Below are 20,669 nucleotides of genomic sequence, written 5' to 3'. Positions count from 1 at the left end.
AGAAGTTAGATGACGGCTTGTTCTCTACTTCACATACGCCATAATCGAATTCGTCTATCGATTGATTTATGAGCTCACATGATAGTATTTTTCTAACAGTTACCAAATTTCGCAATATAAGCTTAATAATCATCATGTTAACACCTTCACATAAATCGTGCATTGGGTCCATAGATTTATCCTTTCCATAGTTGAAATAGCCAATTTCATTTAAACAACATTCCTCAATCAGCCCACATTGTTGTTTTGTTTGGCTTAAGTCACGTATCGATTCCAAATCACTTTGAATAGATTCTGGTGTTCTATGTGGAAATACAGCTCCAAAATGTCCTCCTCTGAAATCATCACGTGAAATATAGCAAATTCGACAAAAAAGCTTGGATTGTGGACCCATAATGTTAAAAATTTCATGTAAGGCTGCGGTATCACCTACAACATTTACCAATACAGCTTGTAAATTGTAATGAAACTCTCCTATCACCATTGGAATACCTTTCTCTAGAGTTTTGAGGTCATTTAGCAGAGGCTGCAAAACTTTTGCATACCCATATTTCTTCAACACATTAGATGACACAGTGAGTGTTAAATATATACGGTCTAGAGTAGAGTTTACAATAGGATCAAAGTTTTGAACTTTTAGGCTAATGTTAGTCAGTTTCTTCTTGCCTTTCCTTGAGCCCAACGGATTAAGATATTCGACTTCATCAGAATGCAACAGTAGTCTCAAAATAGAAGGATTATTTTTGAAAATGGGTTGAGTTTTGAAAAGTGAACCATCTTTAAAACCACCTATCACCTCTGCTTGTTCCGTTTCAGCTTGTATACAAGCTCTCGCTTCCGGGTTTCGCATAACTAGTTCTAGGATCTTGTCCACCGGTATATAATGGGCTACATCCTTTATAGTCCGTGAATTACGCATCATTATTCTTCTCCCAAACTTCAAATGTGTTGAACGATGTGGAACCCGTTTAATAATCTTTCGGCTGCCTAAAACGATCTCTTGTACTGTTGGTACCGAACCATCAGACTTATAAGCCAAGTAAGACAAATTGATTCCAGGAGTTTTGACATCAACGAACGGGTCGTTGAGTTCCAATGAGTTCACAAGACTAACAAAATCTCCATTATTCTCGCAAATTCCCATCTTTGTGACAAATTGTTTAAGTTTGCCTAACACAAAAACTTGGTAGCTATTCAAAAGGTTCGTAGTTGCAGTCATCATATCCTTCAGTTTACTTTCCGGTAAGCTAACGTCGCAGCGCAATTTGGTGGCAAACTCAACTGCTTCATTTCTCAACGTTGTTAGATCTACTGCATCGCAGTAATACATGGGGTTGGTAATATCTTCGACCACGTTCTCTGAACCATCTGAATCCGGAGCGAAGTCAAACTGGACTGGACTAGATTGACGGTGGGATGGATCCGTTTCAGAGAGTCCTTCTGACATAACCTCATTCATCAATCTTGGCTCTTGGTGAACATCAAATATATGTTTTCGAAAATGCTTATAAAATCGAAATACGACCTGGCAATCCGCACAAGCAAGCGGTATGTTGTTCCGTTTGCTGCAGCGAACATCGTGATCCGATTTCAAATGTTTTTTATAAAGTTGTTCGTCACCAACGACAAACATTTGGCAGCCAGGAAGGCGGCACTTAATGCCTGAATAATGGAAATTCGATACGATTTCTTCAAAACTGGTATGAAAAATATACTTACCAACGAGTCGCTGATACACAGAGAAAAAAAAAGTTGGGATTCCAACATTTTCTAATTTCATTTCAAAAGGAGGGAAAAACTGGTATTTTCAAGTGTTAAATCTTTTTAATCAAATACAAAATTGATGTATTTGAAAGTTTTTTCTTAATATAAAACTATGATTTTCACAGTAGAAACTCTCAAATCAAAAATTGTAAAATAATTAACCAAACTTTAACATTTCACAATTTCGGCAACACTGTCAAGGATAAATAATAAAACTGGCAGCCCATGACTATCTGTCAGTGCGGCAGTTGTAAAAAATAAAGAAAATGTGAAAAATCATCTTTAATCGATGGCCACTTCGCAATTTCCGTAAATTTCTATAAAACCATCTGGAGGAATTCTGGAGGAATTGCTGCGTGAGCAAGTATAATACTCGTTGCCGAAAACGAAAACGGATCTGTTCCTGAGTTCGCGTGTTGTGAGTGTCGAGGGCCCAGTTTCCTTCGGACTTTTGAGCGCATCTACCTGAAACCGCTGTAAGGATTCATCGCCCAGCCCAACAGTGCCATGAGCCGATCCACAAGCAGTCATCAAAAGTCTACTTCCTGTGACCATTTCAGCTGCTTTGGGGTACATATCCTGCCGCTGGTATGTAATTTGTTATTTGTATTTTATTAGTGATGACAATATTTTGATTATAACTATTTTTCAGCACCAAAACAGAGGGGTACAATTCGGCCTCGAACTGCGGCGACATGGCGACATGATGTTGAGGCTGATGAAGGATTTAGTTCTGCGATTTGATCGCAACAGGATGACCTCGGAACCGGAACCCATGTGAGAACTTTAAGGTGCTATCGACGCCAAATAGTCTGATGTGATGAAATGATGCAATCATGATAGACATCGAAATAACGTCCGGTATTGAAGAAAATAACACTATTCTGTAGATGTTCGGTTGAGATTTGATGTTGAGGTAAACAGCAATGCCGTTTAAAAGGTGAGTTAATAATACTTTGTGTTTGTGATGAGCTCCTCGAATAATGGATGTTTTATTTCTATAATTAGATGCGGAATACACGAACGATTGGCCTGAAAAGAGGTATCATTGTACTGTTGAGCATATAATTCAACCAGCTGCCGGAAAATGAGTAAGATCTATCCGTTTTCGTCAGAACAAAAAAAGGTGCAGCATCGATAACAATGAATCCGGACTATGCCAACAAAACAAAACGAAAACCACAAAAACGTTCTCTTATTCTGTATGTATGATATGTATATATAATAAAAGAGCAATGCAAAATAAATAATGAAACAAAATAATAAATTTCGACCTCTTTGAAATTTTCTTTTGACAATTTTAAATGAAATTGAATATTTCAACGATTCTTATTTTGAAAGAATCACTAGTTGATTCGAATGCAAAAACACACATTTAGTTTTGAGAGGAAAATGTTGTTTTGAAAATATTTTCAATTGTTGAAGAAGTTCACATTTTGACAAGTTTTCACAAGTGACATTTTGACAATTGTAGATTTAACAAGTCTATACTTTCTACTGAAAATCACCAACTCATTTTCTTAATTTTACCAACGTTTCTTTTACTTTTGCCAACGATTTTTTTTTGTGTAACTTTCGCTATCCAAACAATTTCGTAGCTGCTCCATTTCCGCTGTATGTACTTTTAAGCTTATACGCACAAAAACCTTCACGTGCAAAATCAGAACATATGCGCCATTTTGAACTTGCGAAAATTTTCAAATTACCGTTTACTCAAATCTGGGTAGATTTTACTCGTCGAAGAAAAATTGATTTACCCAAATTTTGACAACTCCTCAGAGGTCGCAAAAATGAGAGAATTCTACCCAGTCACTGGGTAATCTCAGAATAGCGTGTATAATACTAAGGACACACCTGTGGTACTCGTACCATGGTACAAGAGGACAAGAAAATTATTCCAAGACTATCTTTAATAAAGACAATAATTGGTATGGTACTCATTTCAAGATTCTTGTACCATGCACGGAGAAACACGTTTACTCATTAATGGGTACTTTTTCTTTGCTATCTCTTTTCCTCTGCTGAAAAATTTACCCATTTTGGGAGAATAAGTGGATCTACTCATTTAAATGAGTAAATCTACTTATTCTCCCAAAATGGGTAAATTTTTCAGCAGAGAGAAAGAGATAGCTGAGAAAAAGTACCCATTCTCGCTTAACTTTTCAAAAGGTTCTAAGTAACATTTTTTTCATGAATTAATTTGAATAGCGCAATCAACAGAACAACATGAAAGCTTTTGATTGCAGTACTCAAATTAAAAAAAAAAAAAAAATCAGTTGTTGTTGTTCCGCTGAAACATCTGTTTGTCTCCTGTTTGCTTCCCCGGAATTCAGTTAATTTTCGTGTAAAACTACACACTTAACCAGCATTTCGATGTTCGGTATTTTGTTTACTGAGTTTCAACTGCAAAATTTCTTTTTTACTGAAATACTAGTTTTTTAATGGACTTCTAATGATTTTCAGTAATAAATTCCCGAGTTTCGGTAAAAAATTATGTTTATGACTCTGACGTTTGCTGATTTTTACTGAACAAATCATTAAATCCGTAAATTGCTGAACAGCACAAAAACTCGGTACAAATCAAAACAGCACCACCGGTGAAACATGAAAATTTACCGACTAGTCATTAGAAAAACACTAAACGCAATTGTAGAGCCCTTTGCTTTTGTTTATTTTGTTTTTTTACCACTTTGTAAAATATTTCGTCGGATGTAAGTCTTATTTTTCTAAAGTGCAAGACAATCGCTAACCAGTAAAAATAACTATAATTGCCATATTTTGCTTCGATTATAGTTTATGAGAGTCCTCTCGGCTGTGGTAGACAGCATCCGACGGGGATACGCAACTGGTCGCCATAAGCATCTCCATTCCATTGTTTGTCAGAGCATTATGGTACAGGGTGATTTTGAGCGCTTCCCACTCTGATTTGAAGGCGGCTTTGATATGTGGTATGGATACCGTTGATCCAGATATCTGGTGTTGCAAGGTTCCCCGTTAAACAGCGGTATTGTTCTCTCTTAGAACCTGTGTGTAGATGCTTCTCAGACCCTAGAATCTCAGACCGAAAACGTTCAAAAAGTATCACGACGCGGATGACCAATTCGATATCCAGCTGCAGCATTCGCGGCTTGAAGCGGAGTGTCAGCGGGAATGGAACCTTCGTCGTTACGAGCCCGGAAAATAACCAATTGATCCACCGATCACTATTATCGTTACCCTTGATCATGTCAGGACAGGGCGGATGTGTCTTGCCGTTTGTGTCTTGAAATAACCCGTACCCGTTTCCTCATTGTTGAAGTAATGCCGTCTCATAGCGAACGACTGCGGGGTGAGGTATTTGCCGTTCTCGCGGAGGAGCCGCGCGCGGATCATTATCTTACTGTCTTGAATCTGTGTCAATTCGACCTTTTTCTGGGCAGAGATCAATATTAAAAAATAATAGTGACAAATGATTCCGACCAGAAAAGTGATATTCAGGATCGACAGAAACAACCAACTCTGCAATGTCTGTAAAATCTAGCAGAGTTTATCACAAAATCCCTGAAATTTTCTCATAGTACTTATATATTTTATGTTGATTAGGCACATTGATAAGATAAATATACTGTCCAATCAGTAAAACATTTCCCAAAAAATAAATTCTCATTTACTGACTAACTCAGTTATGTTCACATAAACAAACTACCTTCATTACCGATTGTAATGTTTATTTGACATTTCTCGTTTATGCTGACAACTCAGTAATGCAAAATATTGCTGTTGAAATTACTGGGCGATCCGTAGTCCAAAAACTCAGTAAAATTTTACCGACTCCGGTAAAATAAAGTAGCTGTGTACGCAAAAAAATACTGTGCCGCCCGAAACGACACTTCTAATCATTTAATCGAACGTTAAAGGGCAATTGGCAATCTTTTTCAGTAGAAAACAATGCAGTGCAATAAGTGCTCTCACACCATCAGCCGCAACAGTGATCGAATCGTCATGTGTGAAGGGAAATGTGCAAAAAGGTATCACACCTCTTGTGTTGGATTATCAGAGCCGACTGTGTGCGCATTATCAACAAAAAAAGTTACATGGATGTGCGACGAATGCTTACTGGACTTCCGTACCAACCGCGATGCCTTGTACAATATTTCAACTGATAGTATCGAGCCGACTGTCATTGAATCCGTCTAGTCCGACGTTTTGGATTTAAAGTCGAAGATGGAGGAGATTTTGAAAGCACTACCGATTATGGTAACCCCAGCTCGATCCGAAATGCAGGCTAAAGTTGTACACTCGACTCCTGTTGCTGGATCGTCAACCCGAGGAAGTCTTTTGAATGGAACTAAAGTCTACCGTGCCGACAACGTGATGGATGAAGCTTCTACGAATCAAAGCAATTCAGAAGATATGTTCTCGTTGTTTATGTCGAATATTGAGCCTAATACTGCCGACAGTGAAATTGAATTATTGGTTCGAGAATGTCTTGAAATTCCTGTTTCGAGTATGATTAGTATTAGAAAACTAGTACCAAAAAGACAAATGTTTGAAAATTTAGATTATGTCTCGTTTAAAATTTCTGTTAGTAGCAATTACAAATTACAAGCTTTAAAGCCTGCAACGTGGCCGAAAGGTATAAAATTCAGAGCATTTGAAAATCAGAGTTTTGCCTGTAAACGTATTAATTAATATTATATTCCATGTACATTTAGTTGTTTTTTTTCTTGTTTGTTGTAATTATTTTTATATGTAATTATGTTGATATGTCTTGGTTCTAATTCACAATGTAAGAGAAGTTGCTGTTATTTGTTATCATTGCTTAAGTACAGTTGTATCTTGTAAATATTTAGTTCAATACCACCATCATTGGGGCTATACATAGTCTGATGATGAAGTTACCAATAAACAATAATTCATGAAAAAAATGTTACTTAGGACCTTTTGAAAAGTTAAGCGAGCATTAATGAGTAAACGATTTTTACCGGGTGGTACTTATACCACCAGTGTGTCATTAGTATAAGGTGTAAATGAGTAAATCCGCTTATTCTGCCAAAATGGGTACATTTTTCAGTACTGCCCATTCACAAATTACATAACGCTTTAGGGGGTGGGAGGATACCTATCAGAGCGTTACGGCTCATACAAATTTCAGAACCCTTTCTTACAAAAAACTATACGAGGGGGTGGGTGGGTATTGAAAATGGTCAATTTTTGCGTTATGTAATTTGTGACCTTACTTGACCATCAAGCCAAGTAAGGCTGTGAACCATTCCACCGATTCGTTTAACTTTTAGTTAAAATTTGACAGTTCGATGGTTATTTCGCCGTGGTTAAAAATAACCCTGCTCCGGAGCATGGTTAGATTTGACAGTTCGATAGTTAAACTTTGTTTGCGAGAAAATTGGCGCCAAATCCATTTCGTTCCGAATAACTATCAATCTGTCAAAACTCAAATGGGTCGGCTTCGGAGTAAAATTTTAACCACGATGGGAAAATAACCATCGAAGTGTCAAATTTTAACTAAAAGTTAAACGAATCTGTGGAATGGTTCACAGCCTAAGTAATTTTGTGACTGAACCCAGAGAGAAAGCAGTGAAAAAGTACCCATTAAAAAATGAGTAAACGATTTTTACCGGGCTTCACGCATTTCACATTCAGTTGGAGGGTTGAACAAAAATGCCAAAAATGCAAGTTGCCAACTGTTGCCAACATAGTTAACATGAGCATGATTCAAAATCAGTGTATAGCAGATAATCTTTGCGTCACTATTCAGAAACTTTGTAATTAGCTTTTTTTGCACTTAAGCTATCAGTACACTGTTTGTCATAATGACAAATATTTGTCAAGTCAGCCTGATATCCATGTCGATTTCTAATCGGTTTGATAGATGTCCGGATCAACTTGACAAATATTTGTCATTATGACAATCAGTGGACTGCGGGCTTTACACAAAAGTGAGTATTAGGGTCGTTTAGAAATTACGTCACCGGTTTTGGGGCAACGGGTCTATGATTTTGTGGCAGTGCATTTACTAGGTACAAGGGGGGGGGAGAAAGGGTCTAGAACCCGTAAAAAGTGGCAGAAGTCATAATTGAATCGTACCTTAAGTTAAAAACTAGAACGAGAGTAAACATTGTAAAAATGTCCCACCTCCAAAAAATAATGTTACTCACTTTTTGACATCTCGCTTAACTTTTCAAAAGGACCTAAGTAACATTTTTTTCATGAATTAATTTGAATAGCGCAATCAATAGCATTCATGTTGTTATGTTGATTGCGCTATTCAAATTGATTCATGAAAAAAATGTTACTTACACTGCCAAAAATATCTATATAAGATATATGTGTCGCCGTTATAAATTTTTGCAATAGCTTCACCCTAATATAATCGATATAGAACCACACATAAATTAAATAATTGCTAATTCGAGACCACACATAAAGTTTATTTGGATATATATTTTATTAGTAGTTCGCATGGAGAATGGTTATGTGTGCGCTGATATACATCATAAGTTAAATCTATGGATTTTTGCCAATAAATATGTGTCGATTTTTAGTAGTGTCCTTTTGAAAAGTTAAGCGAGACATCTTCTTCAATATGCTGAAGTGAGTCAGTTTTCACTTTTGAGTAGATTCATATGAGCGTGTATGAGCACCTCAAAGTTGTTGACCAATGTACACGGAAAAAAGATATTTTAGTTACTAGATAAAGATTGTCGCTACTGTTCCCTTTGTTCTGCTGTCCGAAACATGTGTGGTACATACCTGTCAAATCGCATGGATTTTCCTTCTTTGACATTTAGCTCCCCTATCCTCGCCAGCAAAAGATGTTCCGGACAGCGACGACAGCGACAATCTTTATCTAGTAACTAAAATATCTTTTACACGGAAGAATCAAAGTACCCAAAATTGAGTACAGTTCACCCAACTATACACGCTTACTTCAGTTCACCCAAAAATGGGTGAAGAGTACCTAAAATCACCAAAAAGTGCACATACCTAGATATGGGTGAATCCCCGTTTACCCATATTTGGGTGTTTCAGTATAGGAACAGTTTATAGGTGAATATTACCCAAATATAGGTACTTTTTTTAGCTTTTACCAGGGGGCCGTTTCCATTAAAGATTTGAAATTGCATTTTAAATATTCCGATTTCTTAATATCAAATGAAAACAATACCTTTAGAATAACGTGACAAAAATCATTTTTATTTATGTAAATTATGTAACAATGAACTACAAGGAATTAACATTTTCTGAAGCAGTATATTATTGCGCTTGTTGCTAACTACCTATACTGCTCAACTATATATGTTGCATCTTATTCCATGGCTAACCAACAGTTGATGATTTTTGACCGGTAGGACGTGGATATGTTGCCCACCGTGTTGGATATGTTGTAAAACATTTTAGTTTGAAATGAATAACATCCCTCGCTTCATTCTGGCAGTCGCTATAAATCCTCCTTCTACCGAATTTCCTGCATGATGAATTTACTCACAAGGTATACCTATAGATTTCATTACTGCCGACTGCAGTTTCCTAGTAGTCGATGTCCGGCCGGAAGCAAAATCTGAAATTACGGATGAAAATGTACGTGTAAAGTATAAATAAAATGCTTCTAGCCATTGTCATTACTTACCGAGTTGAATATTCACCAGTGAATAATAAAAACATCCTTAAATTAGTGTTTTCCAAATCATGGAATGAATTGTTAACACGACCGAGGAGCACACTGAATGTTGTCGACTGGGGAACGAAAATGTTTTATTTTTCATCCAAATATGGGTAAACTCATTTACCCATATATGGGTAAAGCATGCTTCACCAACATTATAAGTTAACTTTACTGATATTATTGGTATGTTTCACCCATAATTATGGTTTACCCAAATATGGGTGAATCAAGTACCCATAAATAGGTAGAGTGAACTAAGCGTGTAGAGTTCCGTACGGGAAGCCAAATTTGAGTATATGCTATAGAACTCAAATTTGAGTACCTGTAGCTAAAGTCTGTGGTGGGTAAATTTTACCTAATGCTACAAAACCTGTGCAAACCCAAAAATGAGTAGTTTTCAGTGCGGAAAATCAGAGAAATGTAAATAAAACCTTTAAAAATAAAAACTTCTTTTTCGTGATAATACAATAAAAAGCAATTTCGTTTAATTTTTTTTATTTCTGCTGTTTATAACAATAACGACAATAATATTATATTTCATGGTATTTTGCCATTCATTTATTCTCAGGAATATTATTTTGTATAATAATCTGTGATTCATCAATCAAATAATAAAAGTATGCAAACGATTTTGCATGGTTACCAAACTTACGTACACGAAAAGGTAAAACTTATTGCATGTATAAAACTTAACTATTAGAATTCAATATTTAAATCCGATTTACAATGATTGATTATCGATATAATCATCAGTGATACTCAATCAATCACATAAAGAAATAAAATTCGTCTGGAATCAGACGTAAATTGATGAGCGATGGATATTGTTTAGCGTGTTTCGTCTGTTCCTGCCCTTATTCCTTGAAGACGTCAATTTCCTCAAGCCTTTTTGCCAAGTTTTGGACGGTTTGGCTGCAAGCGTTCTGAACACTCTTAAAAATTCGAAAGCAAATCAAAGAGTGAACATTTCGTAGTAGAACGGGTACGGGGATTCCAAATACATCGAACATTTTAAAAAAAACGTCGACAGCTTGACAAGCCGAATCGCTACAGGGGATTACATATCCATGGCACTGAATATAATATGGACCATGTTGAAAACGTTCGGCAATGCATACAATATGTGGCAGCAAATCCCTTGTAGCATGCTTCCGCAGCGCCTCAACATCAGTATCGCCTTCATTGCACTGTGGAAAAGAAGAAACCAAATAAAACACGTGGAAAGGATTATATCATCATTGATAAAACAATTAAACAAACATAAAAAAATAAAACAAATTGTTCATTTTCTATTTGAAGGTATTAACACAGACAAACAGACGTAGTAGCTAGAGCAGTTTTCTGAAAATCCATCGCTAGCTCTACCACCATTTTGTGTGCATGCTGTATGAGAATTTCTTTAGTGTTACGTTAGTTTGTCTGTGCTATTAAGGTTTTCTTGTTTCTGTACGAAGGCTATCATCGATACCGTTTGCTATGAATATGTTTACATATGTGAGCTTATAAGCTAAAGTTACCTTAATCCATCTTATTAAGGGCAAAGCAATTTCCTCATCAGGCTGCATGAGTTGTTCTTCGGCCTTCCGTTTGATGCCCCTGTTTGTCAACGACTTGAAAATTCGAAGTAATCCTTTGACGTACGCTAAAATATAAAAAATATAGTTATGATTAAACTAAATAATGATGAAGAATGATTATGATGACATACGATCTTGCACGTTGTTCCAGTTATATTTGTCTAATATGATTCCTGTTCGTAGGAATTGCTCCAGTTCTTTGTCTTGATGGCGATTCGGCTTCAATTGATCGAATGTTTGCTGGACCTGAGAATACCAAAATTATCCGTATTAAATTATATATTAGTGTAAGCTTCAGACTCTTACCAAAAGACCATTATATGCCACTAAAAGTGGAAATGTTCTTAGTATTTCCTGCATTTTATTCTCCTTCAATGTTTCCAAAAGCCAATTATGCAGCGGAAAACATTGCCTCATGGTTTCGCAAATATGGCGAGCATTGTGTGGAGTAGGACTAACTGCTGAAATACCCAAAGCAAGGTCCTTTATTTGTTCGGGGACTTCAGTGCATTTTGTAGTCATCGTTCTACGGAATAATCTTTTTTCAGGGAGTACATCCTTTCTCATATTACCAACACGGGTCTCAATAATGCCGGTGTGACATCCAAATTGACTACCTCCATGCTTCCAGAAGAAGAATGACTGAAAATGTTAATTATGAAATGGTTAATTATTGCAGTTGCAAAACATAGGAAATACATTTTATATCTAAAAGCATAAAAGACGATAAAATGAAACAACAGATTTGTCAAGAAAGATCAGTTGTATCTTGGTCGCTCTAAAACTCTCTAAAATAAATACTTTTCTATTGTACCACGAATAGCGAAAAATTGTCTCCACTATTATACTAGGGAGCATCCATAAATTACGTAACGCTTATAGGGGAGAGAGGGGTTCCCCGAAGTGCGACAATCCATACAAAAGTTTTAGATGTTTCATACAAAAAGTGTGACTTAGAGGAAGGGGCGGTTGAAAATGGCCAATTTTGGCGTTACGTAAATTATGGATCTTCCCTAGGTGAATGTATTTGCTGTTTTCGTTAAAGAAATTGCTCTCATACCATAATATAAATACATACCTCAGCTGGAGCGTCTTCATTCATTCGCGTTGCATGCAGAAAAGGAAACTCCTGAAGTATTTTCTCTGCGAGTTGTTGCTTTTCTTGCCAGGACGGATATTTTGACTTCTTGATGATTCGGTCCTCGAAAAGTGTGTAGTGAGGATGCGATTCATATGAAGCAAGCTTTTATGATCAGGTATCAGCTCATAATCCAAGTAGCGGTGTATGATCTTTTGGAACTTGGGTTCCTTCTCAAGAATTGAACGTATTGTCTACAAAAAGAATGAACAGTTCATATTGTTAATAGACGATTTTTAATTAATTGAAATCTATTGATACTTACTAATTCCGAGTGTTCATCATTTGTTTGGTCTTCCTCTTCGTAATCATCTATCATTGCGATGTATTTTAGAATCATCTTTATAGGCCCTTTCTCAATAATTCCCATATCAGTTAAATCTTTTTCGTTCAGATCACGTAGAATTTCATCGCTGATTTTGGGATATGAGGGATATGATTTTGTTGGTTTGAAATAATATACACAAGGGTAATGGCACGTTTTTTCGACAGGGATTCAATTTCTGGCACAGGATCAATAGCAAAAGAAATTATTCAGTCAGATGTTAAACATAATCATGCTAGTAATTATCTAGGAGAAACAAAACTTAATTGTCAATTAAATGGGTTTTCGGCAGAGGAGTGTGTGGAAGCACGAAGTATCGGAAATACATGTTGTACCCTTTACATTGTGTTTTAACATTTTATTCTAAAATATTTTCATAAAAACTCCACTTCCTGGTATAAAGCTATTCGTCATTGTACTTGAGGCTTATATAATAGTGATCGTCGAATTTGTTACGAAACTGCCATAAACTGTATACTTTTCTCGTTAGCAACTTATTTATACAAATTCGTAGAATATTTTGTGTTACAACTACTTCGTATGCTAAACAATTATTATTCAACTCAATTATATTTAATTCTTGGATGACACATGAAATGTTACTATTAAAGTTCACTGTGTACAAAAGTATGCCATAGAAATATTTGGAACAGTTTTCATATTTTACAACAAAACCTGGACGGAACTCAGTGCTATTAATTTTAAATTGTGAGATCACTTTTATGTCATTGGGCATGTCAAACAACAAACCAGCAGTATCTATAGTAGACTTCTCAGTGGTTGCGGACGAAATAATGTTTATTTCATCAATATCATACTTATGATTAACGATCTTGTAAGCTTGCTTCAAGGCCACTCGTTTAGTTAAACTCAAAGTTAAATTTTGGAAATTTCCGCACGTTTTCGCTTGACCCTTTGATTCTTTGAACTTCGATTCAAATTGCATGCAGCTATAATAATAAATTGGACCATTCTCCTACAAGATTGTGGGTAGTGTGCTATGTGGTGAATTTTATTAATGGGCCTACTTTCCGGAAAGCAATGCTTGAAATAAATGTGGAATTTAGCAATTTCTTCTTCGAGTTCGTTTATCATTTCCAAAGAAATGTTGTTGGAAAAACAGATAAAACAAATTTTTAACAAAGAACCAATGATATTTGCAAAATCTACTTTTGTTGTCAAAATATCGTGGAAAATGAAGGGAAAGCTTCTCAACAACAACCAGCTTTGTGCAGCGGATTGACTTATTGTATTTCCTTTAGTCTTCAAATTTTTGATTGTGAAATTAGGCGATGGCTTATCACGAACTTCAGTTTCACCGTAATCAAATTCATCAAGCATGCGATTTACATCACTGACTGTTAGAGACTTGGAATCGTCGACAATAAACATGACAATTTTCTTAATCACCATTGGAAGAATCCCCTCTAAAATGTCATGCATAGGGTCGAAAACATGATTATTTGCCCATCGAAAATATCGTAGCTCGTGTAAAACACAATCTTGTTTTACGCCACATTGTGAGGCAGTTATCTCGTTGTTATTAACAGCTTCTAGGTCGTTTTTGACACTTTGTGCTGTTCGATGAGGAAAATTATCTCCAAAATTTCCATTTTGCAAATCAGCTCGTGTGATCATACAAGCTCTGCAGAAGTAATTGGCTGAAGGTCCCAATAGCCCATACAAGTCATGTATGGCAAGAGTGTCACCCAACACATTCACCAACGTTGCACGTAGTGTGTAAATACCTAAAATAGAAACAACTCATAAATAAACAAATCTTTTTTGTTTAACAGGGAGGTAATTATTTCATGTGCACATTAAAATATAATTATCTCCCTTGATTTTAGTGAAAATTCCAAGCAAAAACCTCAAAAGACCTCCGAGATACATTATTTTAACATTAAGAATTCGTCTCGGGTATTTAAATTTGAAAATACATATACTAACCTGAATCAAATTTAATCTGAACACCTTCTTTACTTTCCAGCTTCAACAGATCGCCAATTAATGGCTGAAACACTTTCTTGTATCCATATTTCTTCAGCACACTGGATTTTACCATTAGAACGACGTAAACACGCTCCAAAGACGAATTGAGACGAGAATCAATGTTTTGCAACTTTATGCAAACATTTGTTAATTTGTTGTTGCCTTTCCTGGATCCTAATGGATTTGCATACTCTCCTTCGTCTATATGAAATGATAGACGCAAAGCACAAGGGTGCTCATTGAGAAAAGTATTCAGCGAAAATTGACGACCATCCTGAAAAGTACGTATAGTCTCATCTTTCCGAGGAGCTTCGTTTTCAACCATGTCACGGGCCTCCGGATTACTCATTATCAAACGTATTGTATCTATCGGAGATATGTAGTGACAAACGTCTTTCTTAACCTTAACTTTTTGGCTAAATTGGTTTCGCTTGATCCTATTTTGAAATTTCTTGCCTCGGCTAGGGTGCAACAGTACGCGATGAATAATCTTTCTCTTTCCTAGAAGAATTTCTACGGGTTCCGGAATTAGGCATTTCGCTCTTGATCCGATGTATGCAATGTTGTCCTGATGAGTTTGTACATCAGCAGTAATATTAGGAATATGCAAATCATTGAGTAGTTTTATTGTATCAACATCATCCAGAGATAGTTGTTTTGTAGTGATAAATGTTTTAATCACGGACATTGAGTATCTTTGAGTCCAACTCAACAGCGAAGAAAGACTGTTTATAAACACCTAAACTTTTGTTTCTGGCAGTGCAAGGTCGCATCTTAGTTCAGTAATGAGGTCTGCCACTAATGAACTAATTGTGTGTATCGAAACTGGATCTTGAGAAAAATATGGATTACTAATTGTTGCATATCTGTCTACATCATCCATAACGACAGCTTCGTTTCCATCTTGCAAATTTATAGGTATTGCTTCAACCTCATTTTCACATGGTGTTTCAGAATGATTGTTCACAACATGTTTTTTAAAATCGGGAAAATACCAGTATAATGACCTGCACTCTGAACACTTGAAAGGAATATTAGCCTTTTGGCAGGTACTAATCTTATGCACATTCTTAAAATGAGATTTCATCTCATTTATGTCGTTGAAGTATTTATCGCATTGATAAACGTGACATTGCAGGTCTGTAAATGATAAGTTTGAATCAAAAAAGTTAACATTCTGAAATCAATAAAATACGGTAGACATCATTGAACTAATAATTACTGATGTTGGAGATATAAATAAGTAAACAATATTAGAATAACCACTTCGAATATAATATAACACACTGATTACAGGTTACCGATAGATCTGATAGGCTTGAAGGTACGAGAAAGATAATGACGTATTTTTAAAACCGGATATGGGACCCAGGTATATTTACCCGGTTTTAATTTATTAATCTACCGGTTACCTGAACTTTCACAGCTTTTTGAATAGCACCTGAGTATTCTTTGATTTTTCGTGGGTTTAACTCATGGATTCATGGGTGCTAAAGGTCTCAATCGACTAAAACAAAACCATATATAAAATATCTGAGGGACATTGAAATACTGGCCATAATTTACGAATAAAAGTGTAATTTATGAAACATTTAATAAAGCGTCATATCACTCTGCTCGCGGAATAGTTAATCCAATTTCCATTCGCATTGTGATTATCCGCAAATAATCACTGCCATCATACCTATATTTGTCCCATGTTTGCTGGGATGTCCTATGTATATGGGACAGTTATGCGTATAACGGCAGATCAAGTTTTCAAAAACTATTTTTCACTACAGTCGATTGTGCAACATTCTGATGGTAGGATAAAGACTGGTATTTCCGGCACAGGCTCAAACACCAAACGTAAGAATACTATTCTGCCACAAATCCACCGTGTGTGCTTATTAGAGCTGTTAACTGAATTAGAGCTAATTAACTGAAATTCGGTACAATTTCCGATTCGAAGAAAGTATTGAACCGTAATAACCTGCCGGAAACCCTTATGGTACCCTATGTCTGCAGGTCGATAGCGGCAGTTTTTTCTTGGTTCATCTTGTCCGCTACAATTTTGCGCTGGTAGTCAATTAGAGCATACCTAGTAATTAGTTTGATTACCTAGTAATTTTAGTAATTGAGTAATTTACGGAAACAGTCCAAGCCCAGAACCCAATAAAATGGAACGGCGACAGTAAAGGCTGGTTTACAGTTAAGAAAACGTGCCACGGAATTTGTTCCCTCATGTATTTTTTAAAAAAGGAGGGAAGCTTATTTTTCCGTTCCCAAAATCCCGTAATAAAATCCTTTAAAAATACATGGAGAACCAAATTCCGTGACACGTTTTTTCGAATTGTAAACCAGCCTTAATCCCATATTTTCTTTAAAACTCTGCCGTTACTTTCGTTGCTCTGCGCTATTGCGCTTGAGGCTTATCATTTAAGCAGTATGCGGCAACGAAACAATGTTAACTGTTGCGTTTACAAAACAACAATGTTGAGTTTACCATTAACCAGAACAATGTAGTAATTATAAGCAAAAAAATGTACTAACCGGTCAGTTTGGCGAAAATGTCGCCATCCACTTTTTTACGCAATCCCTCCATTTTTAGGCACACCAACGGTTCTAAGTTCCAACGATGGTTGATTTTTTTTCACTGGGAACAGGTAGAAAATTCTCCAGCTGTAACACAATCCTGCAGTCGTGAAAAGCGCTAATCTGAGGCCACCTGTCGGGAATGGTCGGGCAACACAGAATTGTACAGGCACGATTTCCCCCGGTGCAACCTATTCGCAACGGTTGTAAAATTTACTGTTCCAAAGCCGCCGGATTAACACGACGAGGATCCAAGTTCCAGCGACGCGAGCGACGGTTATATTTTCCGACTGATAACAGGCCGGGAAGCTCCCTGCAATTGTCGGGAATTCTCCAGCGCTAGCGCAAGTTGTGAAATCCGCCAATCTAAAACCGCCTGTCGGGAATTGTCCGGAGATTGTGAAAATTGGACACACGACTTTCTCCAGTGCAACCTTTATGCAACGATCACTGCTTCAAAGCCGCCGGATTAACACACCAAGAATCCAAGTTCTAACGACATTTGAATTTTCCAACTGGGAACAGGCCGGGAAGCTTCCAGCAATCGTCGGGAAATCTCCAGCGTCTGCGCAATCCTTCTGTCGTGAAAGCCGCTAATATAAACCCGCCTGTCGGGAATGCTCATGCAGCAGAGATAGCGAAAATAGACAGATCCGATGTCCCCCGGAGCAACTTTCTCGCAACGGATATAAAATTCACTGGGAACAGGCCGGGAAGCTTCCAGCAATCGTCGGGAAATCTCCAGCGTCTGCGCAATCCTTCTGTCGTGAAAGCCGCTAATATAAACCCGCCTGGCGGGAATGCTCATGCAGCAGAGATAGCGAAAATAGACAGATCCGATGTCCCCCGGAGCAACTTTCTCGCAACGGATATAAAATTCACTGTTCCAAAGCCGGCGAATTAACTCTCGCGATAGGAAACAAAATTTCAAATTATCACAATAGGACCGGAACAATTTCAAAACGCTTTAAAATTGCAACCTTCTATAACGCACTGCTTTTACCAAATGACAACCAATATGGCTGACAATATTTTTTCACCCAAAATTGAGTTAAAATAATTCAATTATCAGTACGCAGCCCACACGGAAGAAACAAAGTACTCAAAATTAAGTATTTTTTAACTCAAAATTAGGTAACTTTAGTCGAATTGAAGAGATGGGTAAATTTGATTCCATGGATTAGGTGAATTTCACTCAATGACCAATGTCGCGACCGAACCATTGAAGCTACGATTAGCAGTGAGCGATGTAGTACGCTACTTGCTATCGGAGCTAAGTCTGCTACCTCCGACGGCGATTCGATGGCGGAGCAAAATGCGGTGCTATCCGCTTGCTCGCCATCGAAGCCATCGGGAACCTCTGCTTCCTCCGGTGACATTTTTGACCAGCAGAGGGCGGTGCCACCCGCTTACTCACTGGCCTTATCATGTCACCGGGAATCGCTGCTACGTTGATCGAACCTACTCCTGTAGGTTCTGGTACCAGTTGGTGATGCCGGATGCCGGATGCCGATACGATGTGTCCTAACACATTCGCCAAAAATACTCGAAGTTTCTTAGTGCATTTATTCATATCTAAAGGTATATGACACATGTTCCGGTAGTGATGGATGGGTACGCTTATGTTCGATGTTTATACATTGTTGCCGTATTTCATTATCAAATTTCAAACCAAAGAATCGTAAGCGTTACGTTACGTTGCTTACTTTAAAGTTTATAGCCATGAATATCGAGCTTTTCAGGGAGTTACGCATATACACTGTATGTCACTTTTTCAAACCAGCTTGTTTTTTACCAAATTATTCATATGACTTGAATTTATATTATATGCTGTCAATTTATTCTACACACTCGGGCTAACACTCACAATCCCCTCTCCTCTACTCTCTGAATGCGTACTTAACTTCATTTAATTTTTATTTATATTCAACTGTACTGGAAGTTTGATATGCCAATTTACATATCAGCTTCCTCAGAGTTCTAGTTAGTTTGAATTTAATACTTCGAGAAACTACTCAACTACCTCATGTTCAACTTAATATGGTAACAGGAGCCATCACTTATTTTTTTTATAATTGGATAGAAATGTATATAAGTATGCAGTCTATTATTTTTAATTTTATTCTTTATTTTCATACAAATCAATTGGCAATCTGATTCCTAACCTGAACGTTCTAAATTTTAGCACATCTATACCGAATTAATTCCAATATAATTTAAATTCAACTCAAACCTCCTTATCCGATACAAATCTTAACCACGTTCAATCCTCGTTCAAACTCCAACCCCCAATACAATCAAATTATTTTATTTCATGTAAATTCTATCAAATCATCCATATATCAATCCACATCCAAAATAATTCAAACTCAATTCAAACCCAATAAATACTACTTCGTTTCAAATATTTTTCTTTTAAATTCTCCTGTCCACAGCACAGATTCAAATCATCGATCTAAATCTTTACATCAAATCTATATATAAAATCTCCAATTCAACTCCTTTTTGCGAAACTGTAAAAGCAAACTCATTCCATTATTTAATTTTTTTTTCAAATTTTCATTCCAATTGTAATCCAAATCCTCATTCATATATTCAATGTAATTTTGATAAAATGATGAAAACAAATCTACAACCCCATTTTAAATTCAAATCTACTTCAAGCATTACATCAGTTGTAGACATTTTCAGAGAATTTCTATGGCGGCCATTGTATGATTGTTCACCTTACATGGAAGCCCCAATGAATAAACTACACTCAACCATGATTGTCATGGCAGATTTCAATATAGTGTCATGTATTGATTCGTTGCTAGCTGGAGACATCTTCAATATAAATCTACGCTGATCTGTGTTTTCATAGAATTAATCTCAAATCAAATCAAATCACATTAAATCATCATTTTAAAGCTTCAAAGAAAAGTGCAATACAAATCAAATCTTCAAAATTGAATTATTTTGCCCACCATTGCATGAGTATGTATCTTGTGTCGCAAGTACAATAGATACACTATATGTCCTGGCAATCCAGAATGATTCCCATACGAAAACATCAAAGACCTGTCCGAGAACTCTCCATCTCCGGATTGGCCTTTGCTAGCAAGGCTAACTGGAGACCCGATCAAATTAAAAATTTTCTAATGTGATGTCTAGTCTAATATCAAATTCAATGTTTTTTCCAATTTTCAACACATTTGAAATTTTTAAATAAATTCAATAATGATTTAATTATAAATTAAATTCGAGTCCAATCAACACGCAGTACAAATCTGATCAAATTTTATAATACAACATTCAAACTCAAATGCTAATTTTCAATGAAATCTACAATCAGCATCATTCGTTCAAAGCTTTGTTGCAATTCTATAATATATACCCAATTCAAATCGTCAATCCAGATGTTCAATAGAAGTATAATCTTAATATTCAGATTCACATCTTCTTCTGAGACCATCATTACAAACATCTCCAAGCTTTACTTCACTAACGCAAATATTTAATCCATATTTGATGTATGTCTCTGATAATATATTGTTTTTCAAATTAAAAAAAAACAAACAAAATTGAGGAATAAAAATTATTATTACGAATAAGCGAATTTTTTTTTTTAAATTTATTTCGCTTTTCCTAATCGAA

The 20,669-nt window shown here is 36.3% G+C and overlaps 2 protein-coding genes, 1 long non-coding RNA gene and 1 pseudogene across 3 annotated transcripts; 1 reads left to right on the top strand and 3 right to left on the bottom strand.

Annotated features, from left to right (window-relative positions):
- Positions 1 to 2,022: 2,022 nt before the first annotated feature.
- Positions 2,023 to 2,982, top strand: LOC134209136 (uncharacterized). The gene is made up of 3 exons (XR_009978723.1): positions 2,023 to 2,352; positions 2,417 to 2,704; positions 2,773 to 2,982. It is a non-coding gene; the product is annotated as an uncharacterized LOC134209136 (long non-coding RNA).
- Positions 2,983 to 4,551: 1,569 nt separating this feature from the next.
- On the bottom strand, positions 4,552 to 5,927 carry LOC134206826 (ER membrane protein complex subunit 3-like; annotated as a pseudogene).
- A 3,986-nt stretch (positions 5,928 to 9,913) lies between these two features.
- On the bottom strand, positions 9,914 to 12,538 carry LOC134209153 (uncharacterized). Its single transcript, XM_062685137.1, has 6 exons — positions 12,408 to 12,538; positions 12,083 to 12,336; positions 11,311 to 11,646; positions 11,136 to 11,250; positions 10,945 to 11,069; positions 9,914 to 10,614 (listed from the first exon to the last, which is right to left on the bottom strand). The coding sequence occupies exons 2-6, from the start codon at positions 12,104 to 12,106 to the stop codon at positions 10,282 to 10,284; spliced, it is 933 nt and encodes a 310-aa protein (XP_062541121.1). The 5' UTR covers positions 12,107 to 12,336; positions 12,408 to 12,538; the 3' UTR covers positions 9,914 to 10,281.
- A 1,335-nt stretch (positions 12,539 to 13,873) lies between these two features.
- LOC134206825 (uncharacterized) lies at positions 13,874 to 14,846 on the bottom strand. Its single transcript, XM_062682557.1, has 3 exons — positions 14,418 to 14,846; positions 13,980 to 14,215; positions 13,874 to 13,894 (listed from the first exon to the last, which is right to left on the bottom strand). Exons 1-3 carry the CDS (start codon positions 14,806 to 14,808, stop codon positions 13,874 to 13,876), a joined length of 648 nt encoding a protein of 215 aa, XP_062538541.1. The 5' UTR covers positions 14,809 to 14,846.
- Positions 14,847 to 20,669: the final 5,823 nt, after the last annotated feature.

Source organism: Armigeres subalbatus, chromosome 1 (genome assembly GCF_024139115.2).
Source record: "Armigeres subalbatus isolate Guangzhou_Male chromosome 1, GZ_Asu_2, whole genome shotgun sequence".
Lineage (NCBI taxonomy): Eukaryota > Metazoa > Arthropoda > Insecta > Diptera > Culicidae > Armigeres > Armigeres subalbatus.
Note: the sequence above shows the minus strand (reverse complement) of the source record. Positions and strands in the feature narration are given on the sequence as shown.

Excerpts from the sequence above, each read along its gene's own strand:
- LOC134209153 (XM_062685137.1), bottom strand. The coding sequence starts at position 12,106 with ATGAATGAAGACGCTCCAGCTGAG. Across the intron at positions 11,647-12,082 it reads ATGAAGACGCTCCAGCTGAG|TCATTCTTCTTCTGGAAGCA; the intron begins GTATGTATTTAT and ends TAACATTTTCAG. Across the intron at positions 10,615-10,944 it reads CCTTAATAAGATGGATTAAG|TGCAATGAAGGCGATACTGA; the intron begins GTAACTTTAGCT and ends TCTTTTCCACAG.
- LOC134206825 (XM_062682557.1), bottom strand. The coding sequence starts at position 14,808 with ATGAGTAATCCGGAGGCCCGTGACATGGTTGAAAACGAAGCTCCTCGG. Across the intron at positions 14,216-14,417 it reads TCAGATTAAATTTGATTCAG|GTATTTACACACTACGTGCA; the intron begins GTTAGTATATGT and ends TTTCTATTTTAG. Across the intron at positions 13,895-13,979 it reads TAACTGCCTCACAATGTGGC|AGGGGATTCTTCCAATGGTG; the intron begins GTAAAACAAGAT and ends ATGACATTTTAG.